Source organism: Pristiophorus japonicus, chromosome 7, assembly GCF_044704955.1.
Source record: "Pristiophorus japonicus isolate sPriJap1 chromosome 7, sPriJap1.hap1, whole genome shotgun sequence".
Lineage (NCBI taxonomy): Eukaryota > Metazoa > Chordata > Chondrichthyes > Pristiophoridae > Pristiophorus > Pristiophorus japonicus.
The window spans coordinates 210,863,075-210,883,642 of record NC_091983.1 but is presented as its reverse complement, the minus strand read 5'-3'; the positions used below and the strand labels follow the sequence as shown (position 1 = coordinate 210,883,642).

The 20,568-nt window shown below is 45.6% G+C and overlaps 1 protein-coding gene across 1 annotated transcript in view; it reads left to right on the top strand.

The window, feature by feature from the left end:
- acoxl (acyl-CoA oxidase-like) overlaps positions 1 to 20,568 on the top strand; it is a 533,322-nt gene that overhangs the window by 375,975 nt on the left and 136,779 nt on the right. Inside the window, exon 13 of the mRNA XM_070885754.1 lies at positions 4,349 to 4,438. Within this exon, the coding sequence (XP_070741855.1) occupies positions 4,349 to 4,438 (90 nt within the window). The remainder of the gene's footprint in view (positions 1 to 4,348; positions 4,439 to 20,568) is intronic.

Below are 20,568 nucleotides of genomic sequence, written 5' to 3'. Positions count from 1 at the left end.
GGGAATTAATAATGGAGAACAGGGAAACAAACTTTTTACAAATATTTTGTTTCGGTCTTCAGAGTAGAAAACACTAAAAACATCCCAATAGTGGATAATCAAGGGGCTATAGAAATACAATCACTATCACTAAAGAAGTAATACTCGGTAAAATAATGAGACTAAAAGTAGACAAGACCCCTGGACCTGATGGCTTGCATCCTAGGGTCCTAAAAGAAGTGGCTGCAGAGATAGTGGATGCTTTGGTTGTAATTTACCAAAATTCCCTGGATTCTGGGGAGGTCCCAGCGGATTGGAAAACCGCAAATGTAACGCCCCTATTTAAAAAAGGAGGCAGACAAAAAGCAGGAAACTATCGACCAGTTAGCCTAACATCTGTCGTTGGGAAAATGCTGGAGTCCATTATTAAGGAAGTGGTAGCAGGACATTTGGAAAAGCATAATTCAATCAAGCAGAGCCAGCATGCTTTTATGAAGGGGAAATCATTTTTAACAAATTTGCGGGAGTTCTTTGAGGATGTAACGAGAAGGATGGATAAGCGGGAACCAGTGGATGTTGTGTATTTGGATTTCCAGAAGGCATTCAGTAAGGTGCCACATAAAAGGTTACTGCACAAGATAAAAGCTCACGGGGTTGGGGGTAATATATTAGCATGGATAGAGTATTGGCTAACGAACAGAAAGCAGAGAGTCGGGATAAATGGTTCATTCTTGGGTTGGCAATCAGTAACTAGTGGGGTGCCGCAGGGATCAGTGCTGGGACCTGAACTATTTACAATCTATATTAATGACTTCGATGAAGGGACCGAGTGTAATTTAGCCAAGTTTGCTGATGATACAAAGATGGGTGGGAAAGCAAATTGTGAGGAGGACACAAAAAATCTGCAAAGGTTATATAGACAGGCTAAGTGAGTGGACACAAATTCGGCAGATGGAGTATAATGCAGGAAAATGTGAGGTTATCCACTTTGGCAGAAAAAAAAGAAAAGCAGATTATAATTTAAATGGAGAAAAATTGCAAAATGCTTCAGTACAGAGGGTCCTTGTGCATGAAACACAAAATGTTAGTATGCAGGTACAGCAAGTAACCAGGAAGGCAAATGGAACTTGGCTAAAAGCCTTTATTGCAAGGGGGATAGAGTATAAAAGCAGAGAAGTCCTGCTACAAACATACAAGATTTTGGTGAGGCCACACCTGGAGTACTGCGTGCAGTTCTGGTCTCCGTATATAAGGAAGGATATACTTGCATTGGAGGCTGTTCAGAAAAAGTCCACTAGGTTAATTCCGGAGATGAGGGGGTTAACTTATGAAGATAGGTTGAGTAGGTTGGGTCTATACTCATTTGAGTTCAGAACAATGAGGGGTGATCTTATCAAAACATATAAGATAATGAGAGGGCTGGACAAGATGGATGCAGAGTATATTTCCACTCATAGGGGAAACGAAAACTAGGGAGCATAGTCTCAGGATAATGGGCCGCCCATTTGAAACTGAGATGAGGAGGAATTTCTTCTCTCAGAGGTTTGTAAATCTGTGGAATTCTCTGCCCCAGATAGCTGTGGAAGCTGGGTCATTGAATATATTTAAGGCAGAGATAGACAGATTTTTGAGCGATAAGGGAATAAAGGGTTATGGGGAGCGGGCGGGGAAGTGGAGCTGAGTCCATGATCAGATCAGCCATGATCTTATTAAATGGCGGAGCAGGCTCGAGGGGGTCAAATGGTCTACTCCGGCTCCTATTTCTTGTATTCTTGTGCTCTTGTATGCTTTTTTAGCTGTTTTCTCAATCTGCCCTGCCACTTTCAATGATTTGTGCACCCCCAGATCTCTCTGTTCATGCATCCCCCTTAGAATTGTACCCTTTAGCTTATATTGTCTCTCCTCATTCTTCCTACCAAAATGTATCACTTCACACTTTTCTGCTTTAAATTTCATCTGCCACGTGTCCGCTCATTCCACCAGCTTGTCTATGTCTTCTTGAAGTCTGTCACTATCCTCCTCCACTATACTTCCAAGTTTTGTGTCATCAGATTTTGGAATTGTGCCTTGTATACCTTCAACTTTGCTGGCAAGCCTATTATGTGGCACTTTATCAAACGCCTTTTGGAAGCCAATGTACACCACATCAATCGCATTGCCCTCATCAACCCTCTCTGTTACCTCATCAAAAAACTCAATCATGTTAGTAAAACACGATTTGCCTTTAACAAATCCGTGCTGGCTTTCCTTAATTTATCCAAACTTGTCCAACTTTGTCCCAGATTATCGTTTCTAAAAGCTTCCCCACTACTGAGGTTAAACTGACTAGCCTGTAATTGCTGGGTTTATCCTTCCACTCTTTTTAACATTTGCAATTCTCCAGTCCTCTGGCACCAGCCCTGCATCCAAGGAGAGAGACTTGGAAGATTGTGGTCAGTACGTCCGCAATTTTCACCTTTACTTCCCTCAGCATCCGAGGATGCATCCCGTCGGTCCTGGTGACTTATCTACTTTAAGTACAGCCAGTCATTCTAGCACTTCCTCCTTATCAATCTTTATCCCATCCTACTTTGGGTATTTAGATATTCAAGTACCACAATGAGTGCATGACAAGCTAATACAAGTAGACTGAGTGTTTCTGTGTTCGATTTATGCGTCGGATGTGGCTTAGTGGTAGCATTCTCTCCTCTGAGTCAGACGATGTGGGTTCAAGTCCAACTCCAGAGAGCTGAGAGTGTTAGTGGTGCCGTGTTTCAGATGAGACGTTAAACGGAGGCCCTGTCTGCTCTCTCAGCTGGATGTAAAAGATCCCATGGTCACTATTTTGAAGAAGAGCGGGGAAGTTATCCCCGGTGTCCTGGCCAATATTTATCCCTCACCCAACATCACAAAAACAGATTATCTGGTCATTATCACATTGCTATTTGTCGGAACTTTCCGTGTGCACATCGGCTGCCGTATTTCCTACATTACAACAGTGATTGCACTTCAAAAAGTACTTCATTGACTGTAAACGCTTTGTAAAGTTTTTCTTTGAACCAGAAAAAGCCTGCTGCTGGACAAGTAAAATGATCCACCACAGAGGAGTGTGCCTGTGTGATTGAACTCATCAGCAATGCACTGAGAGTTAAGAGTGACGAGGTCAGGACGACAGGTAGCCTGCCTGCTCTGTCGATGCTGCAGTAGTCCATTATCATCATCATCATCATCATAGGCAGTTCCTCGGAATCGAGGAAGACTTGCTTCCATTCTTAGAATGAGTCCTTAGGTGGCTGAACAGTCCAATACGAGAGCCACAGCCCCTGCCACAGGTGGGACAGACAGTTGTTGAGGGTAAGGGAGGATGGGACAGGTTTGCCGCACGTTCTTTCTGCTGCCTGCGCTTGATTTCTGCATGCTCTCGGTGATGAGACTCGAGGCGCTCAGCGCCCTCCCGGATGCACTTCCTCCACTTAGGGTGGTCTTTGACCAGGAGTCGATGGGGATGTTGCACTTTATCAGGGAGGTTTTGAGGGTGTCCTTGTAACGTTTCCTCTGTCCACCTTTGGCTCGTTTTCCATGAAGGAGTTCCGAGTAGAGCGCTTGCTTTGGGATTCTCGTGTCTGGCATGCGGACAATGTGGCCTGCCCAGCGGAGCTGATCGAATGTGGTCATTGCTTCAATGCTGGAGATGTTGGCCTGGTCGAGGACACTAATGGTGCGACTGTCCTCCCAGGGGATTTGTAGGATATAGCAGAGGCATCATTGGTGGTATTTCTCCAGCGACTTGAGGTGTCTACTGTACATGGTCCATGTCTCTGAGCCATACAGTGTGACAGCTGCAGGAAAAATGCAGGGAGCAGCACTAGCCCTTCCACAGGGCTTTCTTCGAGCTTACAAAGGCCTTTGATACTGTCAACCGCGAGGGTCTACGTAGCGTCCTCCTCCGTTTTGGATGCCCCCAAAAGTTTGTCAACATCCTCCGCCTGCTCCACGACAACATGCAGGCCGTGTTCCTTACCAACGGATCGATTACAGACCCAAATCACGTCCGGACCGGAGTTAAACAGGGCTGCATCATTACCCCAACCCTCTTCTCAATCTTCCTCACTGCCATGCTCTAATAGTCCATAACACTAGGGTAGCTATGTAATGGGAACAAGTAAACTTCCAGAACAAAACACTATCTGGACTCCTGTACCAGAGTTCTTTTTTGACAGAGTTCCACCAAAGCGGTGTGTCGATCAGTGTGTTTTTGAGATTCAGCTAGTTTCACAAAATTACGCAGCATTTTGCTATCTAATGTTTCCCAATGTGTTTAGACTGTTTACCAGAAGTAGCATGACCTCAGTGCCATATAAACTCAGGTTGCTTGTTTGCCTTCTTTCAGGGTTATATGATGGAGAACCGTATCCCAGGCCTGAAATGTGACTCAGATGTATTCGTAACCTTTGAGGGCGACAATGTTGTTATGCTACAGGTAAGGTAATTGAAGCATTTCTCCGTGTATTTCATGCTACACCGCAAGGTTGCCTGAGATCCAGTTTCGATTTGCATCTTTCTGAAAACGAGGACAGTCCCTGCAAACACCCTCGCTCGTGCTTCACATTTGTGTTTTGAACAACCATGTTGTTGGCTAAAAGATTTTTTTTTGGTACTGAGTCAAGGTTGCCCTTGAATTCTAGATCATACCATCTGGTCTTTCAGCTAACTGCTCCATTCTTTCACTGTACCGTTTGGTTCTCTCTGTGGGCAGATTGGCGTAAACCATTGTTAGCAGATTCAAATCAATTGTGGTGGAGGTAGCTGCAGTAAGGTCAACACATTTTCCATCGACACACCCAGACAGGGACTGTTGTCAGCGATTGTTCGTGTTTCAAAGTGTTTATTTTTAATGCAAGCAACATTTTTAATAGTTATAAACCGAGTGATACATTAATAGTTATAAACCGAGTGATACATTTTATTACTGCCATACAGATGCTGAATGTCATTAGTGCCGCAATTGCAACCAGCTGTATTAGTAACTTTGGGGTCAAGTTTCGGCTGAGTTGCTCCTATTTTTTAGGAGCAGCAGGTTTAGAACGGAGTATCTTAGAAATTGCAATTGTCGGCATTTAGTTTGCTCCAGTTCTAGTCAGTTAGAACAGTTTCATTTTGGAACAGATTTTCTTTTTCAAAAGGGGGCGTGTCCGGCCACTTACGCCCGTTTTGAAAGTTTAGGCAGTAAAAACTTACTCCAAACTAACTTAGAATGGACTAAGTGTAGATTTTTGTACGCTCAGAAAAACCTTGCCTACACTTAGAAAATCAGGCGTAAGGAAGAGAGATGGGGGGGTGGAGCGGGGGGAAAGGGAAGTTTACAAACATGAAACATATCACTTTTACAAATAAAGAGCCATCATCAATAATAAATGATAAATAAATCAATAAATCAACCAATAAATCAATCTAAATAAATAAATAAATAAATACATTAAAAAAAATTAAAAATCATTAAGTTAAAAATTAAGTTTCTACTCACCGACTGCAGCACCGGGAACCCTCCAACAGCGTGCTGGGACGGGGGCCCCCCAGTGTCTCTGTCTCTGTCAGTGTCTCTCTCTCTCTGTCTGTCAGTGTCGATGTGTTTCTGACAGCGAGGGGAGGGAGAGGAGGAGGAACGGGGGGGGGAAGGGAGAGCAGAGGAGAGGAGGGAGGGAGTGGGGAGAGGAGAGGAAGGGGGGAGGAGATGGGGGGGAGAGGAGAGGGTGGGAGGGGGGAGAGGAGAGGAAGGGAGGGGGGTGGAGAGGAGATGGGGGGAGGCTGAGCGGGCCCGACCGACAAGAAGAAGCCGGGGCGAAGACTTCGGGCGAGCCCGCCCCCAGCAAGATGCCGAAGACGTGAAGAGGGAGCAGACCTCATAGGCGTGGCCCGAAACTTGACCCCTATAATTCCATGTTTTGCGTGGAGGGCGAGGACGCAGAGACAGCATTAACGAATTCTACGTTACGTAGGATTACACAGGATATATGACACAGAAACAGGCCATTCAGCCCAATCAGCCCATGCTGGTATTCATAGAAACATAGAAAATAGGTGCAGGAGTAGGCCATTCAGCCCTTCGAGCCTGCACCACCATTCAATAAGATCATGGCTGATCATTCATCTCAGTACCCCTTTCCTGCTTTCTCTCCATACCCCTTGATCCCTTTAGCCGTAAGGGCCATAACTAACTCCCTCTTGAATATATCCAATGAACTGGCATCACCAACTCTCTGTCGTAGGGAATTCCACAAGTTAACAACTCTGAGTGAAGAAGTTTCTCCTCATCTCAGTCCTAAATGGCTTACCCCTTATCCTTAGACTGTGTCCCCTGGTTCTGGACTTCCCCAACAACGGGAACATTCTTCCTGCATTTAACCTGTCCAGTCCCGTCAGAATTTTATATGTTTCGATGAGATCCCCTCTCATCCTTCTAAACTCCAGTGAATACAGGTCCAGTCGATCCAGTCTTTCCTCATATGTCAGCCCAGCCATCCCGAGAATCAGTCTGGTGAACCTTCGCTGCACTCCCTGAATAGCAAGAACGTCCTTCCTCAGATTAGGAGACCAAAACTGAACACAATATTCCAGGTGAGGCCTCACCAAGGCCCTGTACAACTGCAGTAAGACCTCCCTGCTCCTATACTCAAAATGCCTAGCAATGAAGGCCAACATACCATTTGCCTTCTTCACTGTCTGCTGTACCTGCATGCCTATCTTCAATGACTGATGTACCATGACACCCAGGTCTCGTTGCACCTTCCCTTTTCCTAATCTGGCGCCATTCAGATAATATTCTGCCTTCGTGTTTTTGCCCCCAAAGTGGATAACCTCACATTTATCCACATTATACTGCATCTGCCATGCATTTGCCCACTCACCTAACCTGTCCAAGTCACCCTGCAGCCTCTTAGCATCCTCCTCACAGCTCACACCACCACCCAGTTTAGTGTCATCTGCAAACTTAGAGATATTACACTCAATTCCTTCATCCAAACCATTAATGTATATTGTAAATAGCTGGGGTCCCAGCACTGAGCCCTGCGGCACCCCACTAGTCTGCCATTCTGAAAAGGACTCGTTTATCCCGACTCTCTGCTTCTTGTCTGCCAACCAGTTCTCTATCCACGTCAGTACATTACCCCCAATACCATATGCTTTAATTTTGCACACCAATCTCTTGTGTGGAACCTTGTCAATAGCCATTTGAAAGTCCAAATACACCACATCCACTGGTTCTCCCTTGTCGACTCTACTGGTTACATCCTCAAAAAATTCCAGAAGATTTGTCAAGCATGATTTCCCTTTCATAAATCCATGTTGACTTGGACCGATCCTGTCACTGATTTCCAAATGCGCTGTTATTTCATCTTTAATAATTGATTCCAACATTTTCCCCACTGCTGATGTCAGGCTAACTGGTCTATAATTATCCGTTTTCTCTCTCCCTCCTTTTTTAAAACGTGGTGTTACATTAGCTACCCTCCAGTCTATAGGAACTGATCCAGAGTCGATAGCCTGTTGGAAAATGATCACCAATGCATCCACTATTTCTAGGGCCACTTCCTTAAGTACTCTGGGATGCAGACTATCAGGCCCCGGGGATTTATTGGCCTTCAATCCCATCAATTTCCCTAACACAATTTCCCGCCTAATAAGGATATCCTTCAGTTCCTCCTTCTCACTAGACCCTCGGTCCCCTTCCGGAAGGTTATTTATGTCTTCCTTCATGAAGACAGAACCAAAGTATTTATTCAACTGGTCTGCCATTTCTTTGTTCCCCATTATAAATTCACCTGAATCTGACTGCAAGGGACCTACATTTGTCTTCACTAATCTTTTTCTCTTCGCATATCTATAGAAGCTTTTGCAGTCAGTTTTTATGTTCCCAGCAAGCTTCCTCTCATACTCTATTTTCCCCCTCCTAATTAAACCCTTTGTCCTCCTCCGCTGAATTCTAAATTTCTCCCAGTCCTCAGGTTTGCTGCTTTTTCTGGCCAATTTATATGCCTCATTCTTGGTTTAACACTATCTTTAATTTCCCTTCTTAGCCACGGTTGAGCCACCTTGCCCATTTTATTTTTACTCCAGACAAGGATGTACAATTGTTGAAGTTCATCCATGTGATCTTTAAATGTTTGCCATTGCCTATCTACTGTCAATCCTCTATGTATCATTTGCCAGTCTATTCTAGCTACTTCACATCTCATACCATCGAAGTTACCTTTCCTTAAGTTCAGGACCCTAGTCTCTGAATTAACTGTGTCACTCTCCATCTTAGTAAAGAATTCTACCATATTATGGTCACTCTTTCCCAAGGGGCCTCGCACAACAAAATTGCTAATTAGTCCTTTCTCATTACACATCACCCAGTCTAGGATGGCCAGCCCTCTAGTTGGTTCCTCGACATATTGGTCCAGAAAACCTCCACCATTGAATTGCTACCGATTTGATTTGCCCAATCTATATATAGATTAAAGTCGCCCATGATAATTGCTGTACCTTTATTGCATGCATCCCTAATTTCTTGTTTGATCCTGTCCCCAACCTCACTACTACTATTTGGTGGTCTGTACACAACTCCCACTACCGTTTTCTGCCCTTTGTTATTCCGCAGCTCCACCCATACAGATTCCACATCATCCAAGCTAATGTCCGTCCTTATTATTGCGTTAATTTCCTCTTTAACCAGCAAAGCTATCCCATCTCATTTTCCTTTCTGTCTATCCTTCCTGAATGTTGAATACCCCTGGATGTTGAGTTCCCAGCCTTGGTCACCCTGGAGCCATGTCTCCGTGATGCCAATTATATCATAGTCATTAATTGCTGCCTGTACAGTTAATTCATAAACCTTATTACGAATACTCCTCGCATTGAGGCACAGAGTCTTCAGCCTTGTCTTTTTAACACACTTTGCCCTTTTAGAATTTTGCTGCAATGTGGTCCTTTTTGAATTTTGGCTTGGGTTTCTCTGCCCTCCACTTTTACTTTTCTTCTTTCTATCTTTTGCTTCTGCCCCTATTTTACTGCCCTCTGTCTCCCTGCATAGGTTCCCATCCCTCTGCCATATTAGTTTAATCCCTCCCCAACAGCACTAGCAAACACTCCTTCTTGGACATTGGTTCCGGTCCTGCCCAGGTACAGACCATCCGGCTTGTATTGGTCCCACCTCCCCCAGCCACTTCATGCTCCACTCGAGCCTCCTCCCCTGTTTCCTCATCTAAATCTATCAGCATAACCCTTTATTCCCTTCTCCCTCATGTGCTTGTCTAGCCTCCCCTTAAATGCATCAATACTATTCGCTTCAACCACTCCCTGTGGTATAGACTTCCACATTCTCACCACTCTTTGGGTAAAGCAGTTTCTTCTGAATTCCCTATTGGATTTCTTGGTGACGATCTTATATTGATGGCCTCCAGTTATGCTCTTCCCCACAAGTGGAAACATTCTCTCTCTATCCACTCTATCAAAACCTTTCATCATTTTAAAGACCTCTCTTCAGTCACTCCTCAGCCTTCTTTTTTCAAGAGAAAAGAGACCCAGCCTGTTCATCCGTTCCTGATGTATATATGCTCGCATTTCTGGTATCATCCTTGTAAATCTTCTCTGCACCCTCTCCAGTGCCTCTATATCCCTTTTTATAATATGGCGATCGGAACTGCACAGTGCAAAAGTGTGGTCCAAGCAAGGTTCGATACACGTTGAGCACAACTTCCCTACATTTCAATTCTATGCCTCTAGAAATAATCCCGAGTGATTGGTTTGCGTTTTTAATGGCCTTGCTACTCTGTGTCGGAAGTTATAGCGATATTTATGTATTTGTACTCCGAGATCCCTTTGTTCCTCTACCCAACATCGACTCTCACCCGCCAAATAATAAGTGACCTCCCTTTTCTTCCCTATTCTTCCTACCAGAAGTGATCTTCCTATTCTTCTCTATCAAAATGTAATACCTCACATTTATCATTTAAATATTTTCATTTTTCTGTCAGCTTCTCTGTCCCGAAGGTGCCGACTCCTGCTGGCCTAAGATTCTGCGGGCGCCTGTCATCCTTTGGCTGCCTTGTCCATATAGTCTTGTGTCATCGCGAAAATGGCAAGGTTTTCAAGTGCGGGGAGGGGTGCTATCAGAGCTGAGCCCAATCGTGTCCGTACCCAATGCCCACAAACTGCACTTCCAGCAGGGGTGGTTGGATATCGATCGATAGTGGGTAAACCCTGGCTGAGTATTTTCTCCCGTTCCTTACCCAAGGGATACCGAGGCTAATTACTACTGCTGCCCCCAGCTGAAATCAGATAAGTTGGGACAAGCCAGAAGTTGAGTCTAGGATCTTCCGAGTCTACGTTGCTGCTGCTTTTGCTAACTGAATCACGGGTTGGGAGGAAAAGGGAAATTAAAAATTAATTTCATAACAATTTTGCGATTGGCGACGTAAGGAAAAGCTTTTTTTTACACAGTGAGTGGTGAAGATCTGGAATGCACTGTCTGAAAGAGTGGTGGAGACAGAGGGGTAGAAATTCAGACGCGCCGTAAACCTGGCACACCTACCGCTTTTAAAGTGTTTTTTCTGCCGCGCTGGATGAGGTGGCCTCTTCCGTGAAATTTAGCCCTTTGTCACTTTTTCCCAGGCAGACCGGAAGTCGGTCATAATGGGGGCGGAATTGGGACAGTAAGCAGAAGACCGACAATGAGAGAGGTGGAAGTGGAGGCGGGCTGGAGTCATCGCCACTATCATTCATCAGCAGAGCGGTGATGACATCATCACCCGTGTGCGTCACCACGGCTCTCCCCTTCACTTACAAGGGGTGAGCCTTCGCCATTTTAAAACTTCGGTCCACTGGGCCACCAGTGAGGGTTTCGGCCAGGCCAGCGGTCTGCCCTGTTTGCGGCCCGGCTGAATCCGGGGGCATAATTGTCGGTCCGACCTGGCAGTCGGCTGCTGAAAAAAAAAATGGTGGCTGCGGCAGTGGGCCCTCCCTTTGAATGGCCACCGTACAGCCGCGTCCCACACACAGACAGCAAGGTGCACCGACAGAAACAGCTGTCGGGGACATCGCGCGGCGGATCAGAGACTTTTCATGCTGCATTTGGCTGGCGGTGCAGGAGATCGGCAGTTACGCCCTTTGATTACGCACTTAGATCCGGTCGGCAGCAGCGGGTCGGAATTCTGAACCGCTAAAAAATTCACCAAAGTCAATTTCGCCAACGGCGGCCTTTCGACCACAAATCGGCGGCCACTGGACTCCGCCACTTGGCTGCCGCTTTCTGGTAGTAAGCGGCCTTTTCGGGAGGCTGAATTTTGGCCCCAGACTCAATTTTATCTTTCCAAAGGGAATTGGATAAGTATCTGAAGGAAATAAATTTGCACAGCTACGGGGGAAGGGCAGGGGAGTGGGACTAGCTGAGAGTCAGCATGGGCTCGATGGGCTGAATGGCCGCCTACCATGCTGTAACCATTCTATGATTCTAACAGCAATACAGGTCTCAGTCTTCTGCTTTGAAACAATGATGGGGCTACGCTTCTGTTGAGAGTTTTTAACAAAAAACTCTCAGCCCTCAATCCCAATGAAGTATGGGTTCCCAAATAGCCTCTGTGCTGTTTAACAGCTTTCATTTCAAGAAAAAAGTGCAGGAAAAAAGTGACTCATAAGCTCCTGCACCGTGAGGCGTTGTGCCATTGGGAAGCGGTGTTATGTAACCTGTGATGACGGCGCAAAAATCAGAAATAAATACAGGAACAAAAAACCTATCAAATATAATCATTACTTGGCACTTGTCTGCAATATCTTACACCATGGAAAGTGCACTCTCTTCATTGTGGTGTAACAAAGTGTTACTAACGTGTTGGAAAGATATTGGAATTGGAACAGGCTGTGGCAACTTTGTAAAATGAAGTTGCAAATCAAAGTGTTAATACCAGAGCCAGTCCAAAAGAAAGAAAAGAAAGAACTTGCATTTATATAGCGCCTTTCACAACCTCGGGACATCCCAAAACACGTTACAGCCAATTAAGCGCGTTTAAAGTGTTGCCACGGTTGTTATGTAGGAAACGCGGCTGCCAATTTGCGCACAGTAAGGTTCCACAAAAAGCAATGTGATAATGACCAGATAATCATTCGTGAATCATTTAGTGAATGTTGGTTGAGGGATAAATATTGGCCAGGACACCAGGAAAACGTACTTGTTCTCCTTCAAAATAGTGTCATGGGAATATTTACATGAACGTGTTGTCATCTCCCAAATCCGTGGCCATCTTTCCTGGAACTCCGTGTTTGAACAGCTCCAATCAGGTTTCTTCCCCTGCAGCAGGTCCTTAGCAAAGTCATAATTGGCATCCTATGTGTCTGTGGTAAACTACCCCTTCGCCACCCGTCTAGCCTTTAGCAGGGTTCACCACACCATCCTCCTCCAACGCCTCTCCTTGGTTGTCCAGTTGGGTGGGTGGGTCTGCCCTCCATTCTTATCTATCCAGTCATAGCCAGAGAATCACATGTAATGGCTTCTCTTCCCGCTCCCAAACCATTACATCTGGAATCTCCCACGTATCCTTGGCCCCATCCTATTTCTCACCTACCTACTGCCCCTTGGCGACATCATCCAAAAACATAGCAGGTTCTACATGTTCTCTGCTGATACCTAGCTCTACCTCAGCATCACCTCTCTCGACCCCACCACTGCCTCTGATTTGTTACACTACTTGTCCGATGAGCATAAATTTCCTCCAATTATATATTGGGAAGACCGAAGCCATTGTCTTCAGTCCCTACCAAAAACTCTGTACCCTAACCACTGACTGCATCCCTCTCCCTACCTTCTGTCTGAGGCTGAACCAGACTGGTTGCGACCTTAGTGACCTATTTGACATGGATCTGAACTTCTGACCCCATATCTTCTCCATCACCAAAACCGCCTACTTCCACCTCCGTAATATCACCCGTCTCTGCCCCTGCCTCAGCTCATCTGCTGCTGAAACCTTCATTCATGCCATTGTTACCTCCAGACATGTCTATTCCAATGCTCTCCTGGCCGGATTGCCATCTTCCAACCTCCGTAAACTTGAGCTCATCCAAAGCTCTGCTGCTTGTAGCTGAACTCGCACCAAGTCCCGTTCACTCATCACCCTGCGCTTGATAACTTCATTGCCTCCTGGTCCAGCAACGCCTCGATTTTAAAATTCTCATCCTTGTTTTCAAACGCTCCATGGCCTCGCCGCTCTCTATTTATGTAATCTCCTCCAGCCCTACAACCCTAGTGTATAACATTATGAGGCACCTAGGATGGATAGGAAAGACCTATTTCCCTTAGCAAAGAGGTCAACAACCAGGGGGCATAGATTTAAAGTAAATGGTAGAAGGATTAGAGGGGATTTGAGGAGAACTCTTTTCACCCAGAGGATGATGTGGGTCTGGAACTCACTGCCTGAAATAGTGATAGAGGCAGAAACCATCATCGCATTTAAAAAGTACTTGGATATGCACTTGAAATGCCGTACGCTACAGGGCTACGGACCAGGAGCTGGAAAGTGGGATTAGGCTGGATAGCTCTTTGTCGGCCGGCACAGACACAATGGGTCGAATAGCCTCAAATGCTGTAAATTTCTATGGTTCTATAACAGACATTCACTCTAAGCTGTGCGGCCGTGTAGCCCAGGAAATCCCTCCCCAAATTTCTCCACCTCTCTACCTCTCTCTCCTCCTTGAAGACGTTCAATAAAACATATCTCTTTGATCAGGCTTTTGGTCACCTGTCCTTGTATCTCCTTATATGGCTCGGTGTCGAGTTTGGTTTGGTAATTACTCCTGTGAAGTGCCTTAGGACATTTTACTACATTAAAGGTGCTACATAAAATGCAAGTTGTTGTTCACCTGAAAGGGCAGATGGGGCCTTTGGTTTTATGTCTCATCCGAAAGACGGCACCTCCGATAGTGCAATACTCCCCCAGTACTGCACTGGTGCAACCCTCTTCTCGATCTTCTTCGCTGCAATGCTCCACCTCACATGCAACAAGCCCCCCGCTGGAGTGGAACTAAACTACAGAACCGGTGGGAACCTGTTCAACTTTCGTCGTCTCCAAGCCAGATCCAAGACTGTCCCAATCTCTGTCGTCGAACTACAGTACGCGTTCGGCGCTTGCGTCTACGCACATTCAGAGACTGAACTCCAAGTCATAGTCAACATCTTCACTGAGGTGTACGAAAGCATGGGCTTTACACTATAAATAAATAAATATAATGAGAGAGGAAGTATTGTGGGGTTTAGCAGCTTTGAAAGTAGATAAGTCCCCAGGCCCAGATAAAATGCATCCTAGGCTGTTGAGTGAAGCAAAAGAGGAAATAGCAGAGGCCTTGACCATCATTTTCCAGTCCTCTTTGGATCTGGGCAAGGTGCAGGAGGATTGAAGAACTGCTAATGTGGTACCCTTGTTTAAGAAGGGAGAAAGGGATAAGCCGAGTAATTACAGCCTAACCTCAGTGGTGGGAAAATTATTGGAAAAAATCCTGAAAGACATCTACATTTGGAAAGGCAAGAATTATTTAGGAACAGTCAGCACGGATTTGTTAAGGGAAAATCGTGTTGACTAACCTAATTGAATTTTTTGAAGAGGTAACCAAGAGGGTCGATGAGGGTAGTGCGTACGATGTAGTATATATGGACTTTAGCAAGGCTTTTGATAAAGTCCCACATGGTAGACTGGTCATGAAGGTTAAAGCCCATGGGATACAGAGCAAAGTGGCAAGTGGGATCCGAAATTGGCTTGGAGGTAGGGTGCAAAGGGTAATGATTGATGGATGTTTTTGTGACTGGAAGGATGTTTCCAGTGGGATTCTGCAAGGCTCAGTACTGGGTCCTTTGCTTTTTGTGGTATATATCAAGAATTTAGATTTGAATATAGGGAGTATGGTTGAGAAGTTTGCAGACGACACTAAAATTGGCTGTGTGGTTGATAATGAAGAGGAAAGTCATGGGCTGCAGGAGGATATCAATCTACTGGTCAGGTGGGCAGAGCAGTGGCAAATGGAATTTAATTCAGAGAAGTGTGAGGTGATGCACTTTGGGAGGGTTAATAAGGAAAGGGTATACACATTAAGCGATAGGTCACTTAATAGTGTAGATGAACAAAGGGACCTTGGAGTGCTTGTCCACAGATCCATGAAAGTAGCATGCCAGGTGGATAAGGTGGTTAAGAAGGCATACAGAATGCTTGCCTTTATTGGCCGAGGCATAGAATATAAGAGCAGGGAGGTTATGCTTAAATTGTATAATACTTTGGTTAGGCCACAGCTGGAGTACAGTGTGCAGTTCTGGTCGCCGTATTATAGGAAGGACGTGATTGCAGTAGAGGGGGTGCAGAGGAGATTTACTAGGATGCTGCCTGGAATGGAAAATCTTAGTTATGAGGACAGATTGGATAAGCTGGGTTTATTCTCATTGGAACAGAGGAGGTTGAGAGGAGATCTCATTGAGATGTAAAAAATATTGAGAGGCCTGGACATAGTGGATAGTAAGGGCCTATTTCCATTGGTTGAGGGGTCTATTACGAGGAGGCATAGTTTTAAGATGGTTGGTGGAAGGTTTAGAGGGGATTTGAGGGGGGGCTTCTTTACACAGAGGGTTGTCGGAATCTGGAATTCGCTGCCTGGAAGAGTGGTGGATGCAGAAATCCTCACCACTTTTAAGAGATGGTTGGATGGGCACTTAAAGTGCAGTAACCTGCAGGGTTACGGACCTAGAGCTGGTAATTGGGATTAGACTGGATGACCTCTTGTTGGATGGCACAGATATAGTGGTAAGTACTGCAGGGAATAGAATAGGCCAGGGTGATCTCCTGGACTAGTTTCGATCGCCTGGATGGGTCAGAGAGGAATTTTCCCAGATTTTTTCTCCCTAAATTGGCCTGGGTTTTTATCTGGTTTTTCCCTCTCCCAGGAGATCACATGGCTTCAGTTGGGGTGGAGTATAGAATGTTTCAGTATAAGGGGTGTCGCAGTTGTGTGAGGCGGCCTGGTTTGGGCTGGATGTTCTTTGTCTTTCCGTCATTGTTCATAGGTTTATATGTAACCTTTAGGGCTGCTGACCAAGGGCAGTGCGGCTCTTTGTCGGCCGGCGCGGACACGATGGGCCGAAATGGCCTCCTTCTGCGCTGTAAATTTCTATTTCTATGTTTCTAAACATCCGTAAGACAAAGGTCCTCCACCAACCTGACCCCGCCACACAGCACCGTCCCCAGTCATCAAGATCCACAGCACAGCCCTGGACAACATGGACCACTTTCCATACCTTGGGAGCCTATTATCAACAAGGGCAGACATTGACGACGAGGTTCAACACCGCCTCCAGTGCACCAGCGCAGCCTTCGGCCGCCTGAGGAAGACAGTGTTCAAAGATCAGACCCTCAAATCTGGCACCAGCTCATGGTCTACAGGGCAGTAGTGATACCCGCCCTCCTGTATGGCTCAGAGATGTCGACCATATACAGTACACATCTCAAATCACCTGGAGAAATACCACCAACGATGTCTCCGCAAGATTCTGCAAATCCCCTGGGAGGACAGACGCGCCAACGTTAGCATCCTCGATCAGGCCAACATCCCCAGCATTGAAGCACTGACTACACTCGACCAGCTCCATTGGGCGGGCCACATTGTTCTCATGCCTGACACAAGACTCCCAAAGCAAACTTGGAACTCCTACACAGCAAGCGAGCCCTAAGTGGGCAGAGGAAACGTTTCAATGACATCCTTAAAGCCTCCTTGATAAAATGCAACATCCTCACCGACACCTGGGAGTCCCTGGCCAAAGACCTCCCTAAGTGGAGGAAGAGCATCCGGGAGGGCTCTGAGCACCTCGAGTCTCGTCACCGAGAGCATGCAGAAAGCAAGCGTAGGTAGCAGAAGGAGTGTACGGCAAACCAGTCTTCCCACTCACCCTTTCCTTCAACCACTGTCTGTCCCACCTGCGACAGAGACTGTAATTCCCGTATTGGACTGTTCAGTCACCTAAGAACTCAATTTTAGAGTGGAAGCAAGTCTTCCTCGATTTTGAGGGACTGCCTATGATGATGAGATTATGTGGTTCATTCTCTGGAGTGGGATTTGAACGCACAACCTTTTGGCTGAGGAACGGTTCTTTGGCCATAACACCTGTTGCTGCCATGTGTACCAAATCTGTTTAATCTCTTGGTGAAAGGCTCTGCAAAGTATCTTGATACCTCCCTCCGCTCCCCCTCCATCAAGCTAAAACCCCTGAATCCCCCCACCAATTCTGTCCTTAGTATGACATTTTCATGGTCCCAGTGAATCAGAAACCATATTTTGGGCAAGTATTTGGCACGGTGCAACATCTCTCAACAAATCCCATGAACTTGTACACTTAGTGTGCGACTGCAACAACTTGGCATAAAAAGTCACAGAGGCTGTGAAAGTACCAGTTTCTGATTGCAAACAAGTCACTGAGTCTAACTATCACACTGGGCAGATTTTGTTATCAAAACAACAGTTTTTTTTGTTACAATTGGCTTGAGTGAAATTGGTGCTTAAAGATAATTTGCGCACTTATCAAAATTTGATTGTGTTCTGTTTTGATGTTGAAAACAGAAATGAAAGCAAATATTCCCCTTAAATTATTGATAATCTCAAATGCTAAGTACGGCGAGTCACTTCTTGTACAGTGACTTAATTATGTTCCTACATTTCAGAGGGGTTATCATTATTTGCGGTGCCTGAAGTCATTGATAAACTGTATTTTGAAAAGCATTTAACAAGACTAAAATATATTATCAGTACAGTGACCAGGCCATTAATTATTTTTCTCCACAACGGACTTAAATCATTGCATTTTGTCAGTGGAATTCCTGTTCTGCACATCTGTCTTAGAAATGCAGTAAATTAATCATTATATGTAACAAATATAATTCTCCAGTGTGACAGTAACAAATGAGATTTTTTTTTTAACAGATTACTACATGCATGGAATAGACTCCAGTCAGTTACTGACTGCTTTGATTAATGCCTATAACAAAAGAGCTAGCAGAATATCTGGTTTAGGACAGGTTTGCTCTCATTTTCCATTTGCCTAATAATCTTCCCTCCCCACCCCACCCCTGGCCACTGATTCTGAAGTTAGCATCCACAACCATGCAGTCGATTCGACTGCCTCTTAAGCGCACGTTAAGAGAATGTACTCCAGGGGTGCATCTTGTGAATTCACATCCTCTGGCGTGGAGCTTTGCCCTATCTGGAGAGCATGTGGAGAATCTGGATGTGGAGGCCAGTGGGCTTTGTAAGATTTCTGCATGGAAAATCCTGCGGGACCTAGTGACCTCGACCACCCGAACTCCCGATATGCACTCCTGGCGAGCAAGTGTGAGTTGTAAAATCTATCCTTACAGCCTCATTGGCATGGAAACCACTGTGCATTTTTTCTTTCTAAGAAGGCTTCTAAACAACAAGGACAAAAATTGCCTCAGCTGTTCATTTGGAGTTGTAATTTGTTTATTTGCAATGACTAGCCTCTTTTAAAGAAGTTCTTAAAAATGGGATTGTGAGTTATATGAAGGCTGGAATGATGCCAGTGTCCAAGGTTGAAAAATATACTTTGTAATGTCAGATTGGTTTCCTGGAGTTTCGCTAGATATCACCAAAGTCCAGGAAGAAATGTGAGCCTCTTTTGTGCGTTATCTGTGCTTATTCACATCCTGCAGGTTAATAATAATTAATAAGTTGACTAAAGTCCAAGATGGTGAAACTTGTGTCTGGGCTGTTCGTGCTAAACTAAATTACCTTTTCTCATTCCGTACTTTCTTCTCATCATATGGCGTCAATTGGAATTTCCACTTTTTTTGTGCATTTTCTCTCATTTTGCTTCCTTGTCAGTTTCCATTCACCCCACCCTTCTCCCATTGCTGAAGGCTCTTTGCTGGGCTCCAGTTCGATGTGCCCTTTGGTACCCCATCCCTGTAGCTATGGTTCGTGTGTTAGCCATGACACTACAAAGAAAGAAAGACTTGGATTTATATAGTGCCTTTCACCACCACCGGACGTCTCAAAGTGCTTTACAGCCAATAAAATACTTTTGGAATGTAGTCACTATTGTAATGTGGGAAACGCGGCAGCCAATTTGTGCACAAGCAAGCTCCCACAAACAGCAATGTGATAATGAGTAAATAATCTGTGTTTTTGTTATGTTGATTGAGGGATAAATATTGGCCAAGACACCGGGGATAACTCCCCTGCTCTTCTTCGAAATAGTGCCGTGGGATCTTTTACGGCCACTTGAGAGAGCAGACGGAGCCTCGGTTTAATGTCACGTCCGAAAGACGGCACCTCCAACAGTGCAGCACTCCCGCAGCACTGCACTGGAGTGTCAGCCTAGATTTTGTTCTCAAGTCCCTGGAGTGGGATTTGAACCCACAACCTTCTGACTCAGAGGCGAGAGTGCTACCCACTGATTTTTTTTAAATTTCAAAATATACTTTATTCATATAAAAATTTGTACAGTACATTCAAAAGCAGTTCAGTACGTTTAGCTGCGGTCAGCAATCCCATACACTACATTTGGGTGCTGACGGCAGTTCCGTTCGATACATTTCCTTGCTTTTCATTTCAAGTACAATTCGGTACAATAGGGGATACATTTTAGTACATTCGACAAACTACATTACATGTGTCACTATACAGTACACGGCTACCCACTGAGCCACAGCTAACACGGTGTACAAAACCCTCTTCCCCCATGAGGGGACCAGCTCAGAACAACTACCGCTATCTCGAGGGCCCACCACCACCTTGCTCATGGTGGTCCTGGAAAGTGGTGGTGTCAAGGACAGAAAGAAGGAAAATCCATTGCGACCCAGGCCCCAATCCCCGCCATCATTTGCATCCGACGGGCCTGGAGGAAACAGCCGGAGACTGGGAGGAATGAAACCCATTTGGATTGGTGATGCAGCAGGAAGCCTTGCCATCCTATTTTCCCACCGTTTCCGCCATGATCCAATCCGCAGAGGAAAATTTCCCTCAAAAGAAGTGGGGACAATCATCCCAGCATAGCCCAATTCTGTCTGCAGCTATCATCATCATAGGCAGTCCCTCGGAATCGAGGAAGACTTGCTTTCACTCTAAAAATGAGTTCTTAGGTGGCTGAACAGTCCAATACGAGAACCACAGTCCCTATCACAGGTGGGACAGACAGTTGTTGAGGGAAAGAGTGGGTGGTACTGGTTTGCTGCACGCTCGTTCTGCTGCCTGCATTTGGTTTCTTCATGCTCTCGTCAATGAAACTTGAGGTACTCAGCGCCCTCCCGGATGCACTTCCTCCACTTCGGGCGGTCTTTGGCCAGGGACTCCCAGGAGTCGGTGGGGATGTTGCATTTTATCAAGGAGTCTTTGAGGGTGTCCTTGAAACATTTCCTCTGCCCACCTTTGGCGTAAAGGAGTTCCGAGTAGAGCGCTTGCTTTAGGAGTCTTGTGTCAGGCATGAGAACAATGTGGCCTGCCCAGCGGAGCTGATCAAGTGTAGTCAGTGCTTCAGTGCTGGGGATGTTGGCCTGGTCGAGGACGCTAACGTTGGTGCGTCTGTCCTCCCGGCGG